This window comes from Catharus ustulatus, chromosome 2 (genome assembly GCF_009819885.2).
Source record: "Catharus ustulatus isolate bCatUst1 chromosome 2, bCatUst1.pri.v2, whole genome shotgun sequence".
Classification (NCBI taxonomy): domain Eukaryota; kingdom Metazoa; phylum Chordata; class Aves; order Passeriformes; family Turdidae; genus Catharus; species Catharus ustulatus.
The window spans coordinates 57,752,731-57,762,495 of NC_046222.1; the positions used below are offsets into that span (position 1 = coordinate 57,752,731).

Consider the following 9,765-nt stretch of genomic DNA (forward strand, 5'->3'; position numbering starts at 1 on the left):
AAAAAGACTAAAAAAACCTCAACACTGAAATTCCTTGAATTGAAATAACTTTCTTTTTCCTCAGACCTAGTTAAAATGTGAGTTTTAAAAGTTTTTTTCTGAATTCATGCTGCTCTTGATATTTATAATTGTTTGACTTTTGTAACTGTTAAATTTGCCAAGAAGGAAAAGCTACTGGCAAAGTCAGCAAATGCAGAAGTACTGCACCTGCTTCTGTAGGGAATCAAAATGGAGTGTCCCAGATAGCATTGATGATGTTTTATGTCCCCACTAGCACTTACTCCTATTGTACAGCTTTTGGGTAAATGCAAGGAATCTTAGTTGCATGTGGCTGCAGACTTACTGTATGAAGTAATTGGCATATATTTAGAAAACAGGATTCTTTCAGAATAAGACAGTGCTAACATAATAAGTTGCTTAGGACTCATTAACAATAAATGAATCCTGTATTGCATAGGTTCCTTAAATACATGTGTTTTCAAAGAAGCTGTATTACTGTAGTTGTCATAGCACAAATGCATTTTAATTGTTGTGCAGACTTATTAACAGTGGAATACTTTGTTTAGCCACCTCGCACATCTCATCCTGTGGTGAAATTTTCCTGTACTGACTGTGAACCGATGGTCATTGACAAACTGCCTTTTGATAAATATGAATTAGAGCCTTCACCACTGACCCAGTTTATCCTGGAAAGAAAATCCCCTCAGACCTGCTGGCAGGCAAGTAGAATGCATGCTGAATTGAAGCTCATGGAATGCTGTTTTTCATGTGTCTTATTCTGTAATCAAAATAGGATGCAAAATTTCAGAACACAATAATTGGCATGTAAATTCAATGTAATGTGTTTTATTGCAGGTGTATGTGAGCAATAGTGCAAAATACAGTGAACTTGGTCATCCTTTTGGTTACTTGAAAGCTAGTACAGCGCTGAATTGTGTGAATTTATTTGTAATGCCTTACAATTACCCAGTCCTGCTTCCACTGCTAGGTAAATACCACTTCATACAAATTTTCTTATGTGACAGGTAATTGAAACATTGATGTCATCTAAATAATTACTGCCATTAATGCCAGTATTAATAACAGCTGGAGAAAGGTAGGTTTCACTTGTCTCCAATTGTTTGGCCCTCATGACTCAGTGTGTAAGATGATTTACTCAATCATAATTTTCAGATATGTTTTGGTCTCACTTTTATTGCTTTAAGTACCATTTTTCTTAATCTGTTGTCTCAATACCTATTCAGTTTGATATTTTATCAGGTTCCATTTTTGGCTGCAATGTTCATCTTGTGTGTGTTTGGTTTAGTTGTATATATGTTGACTTGTAGATACTAGTTTAGTTATTGAGGAATTTGCATTTCTTCAAGAGTTTCTTTTACTAGAATTTTCTGTTTAAAAAAAAGATGCAATGCTATCTAGACATGCCTTTCATTTTATTGCTTTGCTTTTTTTATAACCATTAGATGACTTGTTTAAAGTACACAAGGCAAAACCTACATTGAAATGGCGTCAGTCATTCGAAAGCTATTTGAAGACAATGCCTCCTTATTATCTTGGGGTAAGATGCCTGTGTTAAAAATTCTGGTTTATAGTTGTCTTTCCACTATGAATGTAGTCTCTTATAAGTAGAATATGTATTAATTTGAGAGAATAGTTTAACTTTATACATAATCATAGTGCTTTCACTGGAGTCCTGTGGAAGGCTTGAGACGTGTAATTTCTAAATTTTTGTAATTTCATAATACACTGGGATTTGTGTGTAAATGATATTTTAACTGATTCTGTACAAATGGAACTATTTTAAAACAACAAAAAATGCTGCCCAGATAGTCTTTTTGTTGTTGTTCTTTTTGAACTTTCAGAACCACAGATTCTATTTGTAATGGGTACAGTTGCTTGAAATATGTATAAAATTAAATATGACCATGAATATATTCCATGTTTCAGCCTTTGAAGAAAGCTGTGAGAATGATGGGAGCACCAAACCTCATAGCTGACAATGTGGAATATGGACTTAGTTACAGTGTCATTTCATATCTCAAAAAGTTGAGTCAGCAGGTAATGTTGAAGCAAAAGAGCAGTAAAAACTTATTCTAATAGCAGGATAATCTTAAAATACTCAAATTCAGTGACTTTATAGGAAAAAAAAAGAGCAGAAAGATAAAGTTAATAGTTTCCCATAAGCAATTATTAAAAAATTTTTGATTTTTTTGAATTGAATAAAAATATAACATTTAAATACTCTCTTTATGAACTGAACTATATAGAGACAGATACAATTTGAGTTTTTTTCCTATTTAAGGAGCATTTTCACTTGTTCAGAGAGTAAGGTACTTTTATCCAAAAAACCCCATGTTGTCTTTAAAGATGTTTCAGTGTATTTCCAGGAAATAGGAATTTGTGCTCAATGCATCAGAATCAAAGTATTCTTTTTTTTTGGCTTGTGGCATGAAGTGGAAGGTGTTCAGTAAATAAGATAACTGACATAACAGAATATCAAATAATGATACAGATGTAGAAATGACAAGTGACCATTTGAAAATGCTGAATTGTTTGAAATTGTTCAGAATAGTGCCTTAATCTTTGACTAGCTCCTGCACCAGCTAAAGCATTTCTGCCCTGCTACCTCCACTTTTGAACTGTGCATGTTAAGCTTTGTGTTCTAGATAAAAAAGTAAACTTGAAACTTCAAGAAACAGTAGTGCCAAGTACTTGTAACTTAGCTTATGAGTTTTTATGAACCAGCTTTTTCTTAAAGCAGGAATATAAATGATTATTTGAGGAAGGTAATATCTTAGTCTAGAGCACATCCTGTTAAATCATAGTCATATTGCTCGCTAGTCTGTGAACTGATGTCTCAATCTAGACATCTTGGAGTCCACTGAGATGTAATGACACTGCAAATTGTACTAAAAGATTTTTTAACTTCTGAAAGGCCCTGCCAGTAAAGACTCAGCATTCTTAATATATATTCAAATTTTTGAGTAGTCTATAAATTTGTGAAATTACAAAACCAAAATTGGCAATTGTTAATAAATGCCTTTTGGCTCTTTTCACTGTATTGTCAAAAAGCTGGCATTTATGAACACATTTAATTTTGCTACAAATTTAACATAATATTGGAGGCTAGGTCTGGTCTGGTCAACCAGTTGGGTTTTTTCATATATTTCACATTTGTTAATGTTATGACTCTTTATTGAGCTTTAAAAAAGTCGATACCTTTGGGTGACTGATTGCAACTACAGTTGTGGGAGAATCAGTCTTGTGAGAGTTTTGACTCTTCTGTACAGGAGCAGCTGAACATTATATGAGTACAGATAGATCTGCAAAGAATTACTAGTCAAATTATGGCATTCTATGAAAATAAAAGCATTGCATGCATATTGGTGCTTAGATACTGTAATGGGCAGCAGAGGAGAAATATGCAGAATACCTGGGCAGAAAACTGTTCAATATATTTAAAACTGTAGTAGGCATTAAGTGGTTATGTATTAAACACTCCTTTAAGCACTCAGCCTGGTTATGGTCGTCATAGTGTTCATACATTGTTGAATCTTGTAGGTAGGAATTTAAAATGAATAAGTCTGACTAATCCTTTTAAGAGCATATTGTCAATTTTATTTATTTATTTATTTCAAATTAAGGCCAAAATAGAGTCCGATAGAGTCATTGGCTCTGTAGGCAAAAAGGTAGCGCAAGAGACTGGAATTAAGGTCAGAAGCAGATCACACAACCTGTCTATGGCACATAGGAACGATTTTCAACATCTGCTACAGGGGATTACTGGGGAAATTCCTCATAGACCTCTAGACCTCAATATGAAGGAGTATGCTGGGTTCCAAATAGCTTTGCTGAATAAGGTAAGCACCACTGTGTGTAATGTTGTTATTTTCAATATACTTCCATTGAAATGCTAGATATTGTTTCTTATGTGGCATTAATTGGAATTTCATTTACTGGAACCATAGGATTTGAAACCTCAGACATTTAGAAATGCTTATGACATACCCAGAAGAAATCTTTTGGATCAGTTAACACGAATGAGATCTAATTTACTGAAGAGTACTCGCAAGTTCCTCAAAGGACAAGATGAAGGTTAGATAAGTTTATATTTTGTGTGCCTGTGATATAATAATTGCTAAAAAGCAATGTAACAAATAATGTAGTTCATTAAAACTTGGTGGATGTCTGATACTGCCATTAAACTGCATGGATTTTTTTAGATGCTTTTTCCTTACCTTATTGGAGGAAGAGAAATGGTGAGGACAGAAGATTGCTGATTCACTACTCTGTCCTTAAATCCATATAAGGAGATGGGCTTTTTCACAAGATTCTTTGTTCACTGTCTTTCCTAACTCTCATGGATATATCTGATAAAATCACAGTGCAGTTTTGAACTTTGATCTCTCTTTAGAAGTAGATTGTGAGCAGTGGAAAAGTAGGCCACCTCACAGGGTGCTGCCACTGTGATTGTTTTGCCTGTTGAGCAAACAGCAAATGATTCAGTAGTCTGCTAATTTATTCCTTTACCTTTTTTCCTGTGTCTTCTGGCACTGCTTTGTGGCATTTAACTGATTATGTTGAATTAAGTTGAGTGACAGGGGCTTGTCAAAGCTTGTGCTACATTAGTGCTGCCACTAGGTCAGATTAACATTTCACATTATATTTCATATTACATTATCACTTTGTCAGAGAAGTTGCTCTTCAGAGAGGAGGATTGACTCATGTTAGGATTTTTTCTGCAGTTTCTTCTAGTGTATTTTTTCTGAATAAAAGGCTTGGCAACTCTAAATTAAGTTTAAAATCAGGCCCTATGGTTTTTTAAGCATTTGTTGATTTGCTGTGGTCAAAAGTCACCTTTGCTCTGGGAAAAAGCTAGTCTTGACAATTAAGTTTTGGGTGACTAAAATTGGTTAAGGTTATGTCAAAGCTGTGTGCAGCATGGCATTGCTATTTTGCTTTAATATATCTTGTTGTAGTAATGTTTTAGTTCTAATTTGTTCCTAGTCTGTATTTTTTTTTTTTACATCTCTCTGTTGTAAAGTTGGAAAATACTGGAAAACTAATACCTGTGCATGACACCTATTGCTTATTTCCTGTCAAAATGATAAATTCCTAAGCCAGGTACCAATTCATTTGAGCAAGTCTCCTGAAGTCAAAAGTGATATAAATATCAGTTGGGCAAGAAAAATGGTGAGGTTTGTAAAGCCGTTTTGTTAATGCCTATGATAAAAGTCTGAACACTGGAGATATAAAATGGATTTAGACTGAATTGTCATAATGTGAGCAGTACTGTGTATTAATTAACTCCTCTGTTACAATAGATCAAGTTCACAGTGTGCCTATAGCACAAATGGGGAACTACCAGGAGTATCTAAAACAAATACCTTCTCCACTCCGAGAACTTGATCCTGATCAACCACGAAGGCTTCATACATTTGGCAATCCATTCAAATTGGACAAAAAGGTGACTTTTCTGTAACACTTTTTTAAAACTATAGGCTGTAGCACACACACAGCAACACATTGTTCTTTGAGTAGTCTGTTGGAGAAACCCTTTCAAATATTGTACAAGAAAGTGTCCCAGATGTTCTTCCATCAGTAGTATCTTATGGAGGGCAGTCTTTATTGGAAAACCAGTATTATGTCTTTAAATTGTATTATAACTGAAATACTTGTCTTAACTTTGAAAGTCTTGACTTTCCCTTTTATCCAAATCTCTTAAAATTGACCAAATTGCCAATATCATTTGCTCTTGTATTAAATACGAGTCTCTTTGCCATTGCTGAAAAGAAGGTTTGATGGCCCATTCCCTTACCGTACTTGGCGGACTTAAGCGCTTTTATCTGGTTGACAATTTGGTATTCTAAACATAATGGCATGTTCTAAGTCTCATACATGCTAAACATTATTGCAATAACAGAGCATTAATTGTACCTTAGATTATGTGGTTTTGGTGTGAAGCTTAAGAATTCTTCCTGTTAAATTAATTACAGGGAATGATGATAGATGAAGCAGATGAATTTGTATCAGGACCTCAAAATAAACATAAAAGACCTGGAGAACCAAATATGCAAGGGATTCCAAAAAGGCGACGTTGTATGTCCCCCCTGCTCAGAGGGCGACCACAAACTCCTCCAGTTGTCAATAACCACATAGGAGGAAAAGGGCCACCAACACCAATTGCACAAGCACAGCCTGACCTTGTTAAACCCATTGCCATTCACAAAAGTAAGTGAATTTTCAAAATCTTTAAAGTCTTTTTTAATTTATCTGAAAAAAACTTTTTAGTGTTAAAAATGCTGCTGGCTGATTTGTGAAATATGGCACTTTTATCCCTCCCTCTTGAAAATTAAATATTTAAGTGCTCTTCTGCAGTTACTTACAGAGCTCATATAGTCCTTCAGATGGAAGTCTTCCATATAAATTCCTAGTATAAACAATTCCTTTCTCCTGAGGAGACAGTGTAGACAATGACAAGAGTTTTCTTCTTTGCCTGGAAATTTAGATACTCTAGAAGTATCACAGCATGAAGTTTGAATTTTGCTCTAGTGCAGTGAAATCACTTTCCTGGGTGGGAAGCTGAGGGGCTGTATAACACTTGTACTGTTTAGAACTGGATTAAACTTTATTTAGTACTTGATTTAAAGAGGGAAAGACACCATGTCATAAAATCACTCTTTAAAGGTGGTTTTTCTTTTGTTGGTAGTCCATACAGTAATTTCCTTTTTTATGCCAAGAATATACCAGTGTTTTTTTCTGAAAGTCGTTAATTGCCAGGGGATAGTGATGGGCTCAGTATTATAATAATCTGCAAACAATTTTTCTTGTGCCTGGCATGTATAGTAGACTCTATGAGCTGGAGTATAGTTTTAAGAGTCTAATAAGGATCTGATTCATTGATTTGTATTAGATAAGGAATCTGAATGTGGCAAATGTAATGTTTATTTTTTCAGCATCAGAAACAAACAATGAAATTCGAGTTGATGATGTCATTGAGAATCATGTTACAGACCCCCTTTCATCAGATGTTTTCCCAAATGCTGCGGATTCAGAGTTTTCACTGTCCTCTTCACCATTCAATTCATTGGATCGACCAACAGCTCACACAGAGGATGTAGGCCATGAACATTTAGGGAATAATTTGAATGTTGATGGGTTTCTGGAGAATCACGAGGAGTCAGGTAGTAAAGAGCAAAGTACTGAAGAGAACTTGACAATGTCTTCACCTAGCAAAGGGAAAAAAACAGTGCACTGCAGAAGCTCCAGAGAGATTAATATGGAGCTAAGAGCACAAATTATGAAAGAAATCCGAAAACCAGGAAGGAGTAAGTATACTGAATTTCTTCCAGATAATTGGCATGGGAGTGAAACAAAGAATTCATGTTAGATCACTATTTTAAAATTGTACTGAACCATAAGACTGAAGTAAAATTAAATTTAAAGCTGTAAAGATTTGTTTTAAAATCTCTGCTAAAAACTTAGTGTAGGAGTGATTAAAACATTGCTATACCTATCAGTGTTCATGAAAGTAATTTTTTTGTATCCATACTAGAATTAACTTGATAGGAGTTAGTAATATCCTAAGCTGCAATATCTATGGTTTTTAAATGTTGGTTCTCATTAAATAATATGTTCTTGCTTCAGTTGATAGGAGGTACAACTTAAAAGTTTACAAAAATTGAATGTTGCATTTCACTGAAATGTATTAAAACAGATATCTTGTGTAGGCATCTTTTAAGTAACTGATGTTTCTTTTCTCTTGACCTTTAAGAATATGAAAGAATCTTCTTTTTACTGAAGCATGTACAAGGAAGCTTACAAACCCGACTGATATTTTTGCAGAATGTTATAAAAGAAGCTTCAAGGTAGGTAACAGAATTTTCTTTTTCTTACAAAACTGCACCATGTCATGCCATGTATGACTGCTGGACAATCACATAGTTGAAAACAATGCTTTGTACTGCAAGTAAATAATTGCCCATGAATGAGCAGAAATGCATAACCTTTGTGAGGTGTTGTTTGTAAAAGCTTACCTTTTTTCCCCTTGGCTTTTGGCTTAAAGATATTAGCAACTGTAAATGATAAATCCCTGTAAATGTAGATGGACAATGGTATAGAAAGTGAAGGTAACGTTAAATCATTCAAACAAAAAAGTTCAGGTGTGAGTGCACAGACAATTTGAAAATATAATAGAGCTGCCAGTTATTGGAAATTAGGCTTTCAGAAACAGCATTGAAATCTTCCTAAAAATAGATTTTAAATTCAGGTATGCTCATAAAGATGTGTTTCTACTCTTCAGCATATTTCATTGAGAGATAGTGTAGTCCTGCCGGAGAGTTCAGAAATGGAGGTGGCTTTTCTCTGGAGAAGAGTGATTTGATAAGGATTTAAACTGTTTTTCATCCAGGTAGAAACTGCTCCTTACAGTATCATTAAGATACTGTCCATACTTAGCCTTCTACATGCTTACTGAGAGGGAAAAAAGGGAGAAATGTATTAGAACCAATAGTGTTTGAGTTGCAGGGGACTAGTAATTCCAGGATCTTGCACAGATTGTAAATATAATCAGAACTTTGAGGCTTACTTCAGAAACCTCAAAGAATAGTTGCTTCTTATTCTCTAATCTGTTTTGTAGTAGTCAGCTCTTTTCCTGTGGCATTGAGCATATTTCATGATTAAAAAACAAAGTAATTTTGGGAGAAAACCATGCTGAGAGTTTAAGGTATGCTGAATGTTGGACATTCGTACAGATCCTCTGACCTTCTATTGCCAGCTTGGTGGGGCATGTACATTTATGTAGAATGTGCTCTTCCTATAGCAACAATTGCTTTATTGTGCTTTTCCTTGTTATGTTGCCCATCAGAGCTGTTCTATATCTGGTAAATTATATGTTCTTCCTTACTGTCACAGCAAACCAAAACAATACTTTTGCTCTTGGAGTTTGTGGCAGCCCTTAGTGGGGTTGGAATTTTTGTGCCTGTAAAATTAGGCTTTTAAGATCACCTGTAACTCATTTCTCTTGCACAATCTCTTCATTCCAGCTGTCTTTAGTTGAGACTTTTACAAAATTTGGCAGTGGTTCAGTCTTGCTCTTGGATGCATCAGGGATTGTGGGGAGGCTTGTGATCTGGAAATTAGGGCAGGTACTGTGTCCGTGTGAGCCAAGGACATGGGCTGGGATATCTGACTGGATCTAGTGGCTTCTGCTGGGGTTTAATCAAGTCATAGGACTGAACTTGGGATGTAGTTCAAAATACCTTCATTGCTGCTTGTTCTTTGAGCACACATGTGGCTACCAAAGCATTGGTCAGAAGTGGCTTCTCAGAGGTACAGAAGTGTTCAAGAGTGAGGGTGTAGCTGGAAACAGCAAGTTGTACTTCCTGAGGTAGGGCTGTAAGCAGAGATCCACTGATGAATGGCCTACTCATCAAATTTATATAACTGATATGGAATAGAGCTGCAGAGATTTCAGAGGTATGGAGTTTGGATGTCTGTATTTTCCTTTAATTTCTTTCTTAAAGTTATAGTTGGTGGTGTTTGTCAGGAAATCCGCTTTGCGCTGTGTAATGGTTGTTCCTCTACCAGTACTGACTTCATTAACTTTGGTAAATGCATCATGAGGGCATGCAAATAATCCCTAAAAGCTGTTTGCCAGCTTTAGGATTATAGTTCTTTTGATGTATATTTTATTCCTGTACTTCAGAATGTTACTTCTGGAAGCAACAAACTCTTAACTCTTTTTCCTGGATTTCTCAGGGCCGA

General features: G+C 35.3%; 1 protein-coding gene across 3 annotated transcripts in view; it reads left to right on the plus strand.

Moving 5' to 3' along the window:
* Positions 1-9,765, plus strand: part of INTS6 (integrator complex subunit 6) — a 38,808-nt gene that overhangs the window by 28,208 nt on the left and 835 nt on the right. For 2 of the 3 annotated variants that reach the window (XM_033051341.2, XM_033051340.1), the window contains 10 exons: positions 567-719; positions 856-988; positions 1,464-1,558; positions 1,948-2,058; positions 3,645-3,860; positions 3,969-4,095; positions 5,325-5,467; positions 5,997-6,231; positions 6,957-7,328; positions 7,775-7,868. In XM_033051341.2, coding sequence (XP_032907232.1) covers positions 567-719; positions 856-988; positions 1,464-1,558; positions 1,948-2,058; positions 3,645-3,860; positions 3,969-4,095; positions 5,325-5,467; positions 5,997-6,231; positions 6,957-7,328; positions 7,775-7,868 — 1,679 coding nt within the window. The remainder of the gene's footprint in view (positions 1-566; positions 720-855; positions 989-1,463; positions 1,559-1,947; positions 2,059-3,644; positions 3,861-3,968; positions 4,096-5,324; positions 5,468-5,996; positions 6,232-6,956; positions 7,329-7,774; positions 7,869-9,765) is intronic. The other variant, XM_033051342.1, reaches the window with a different exon arrangement.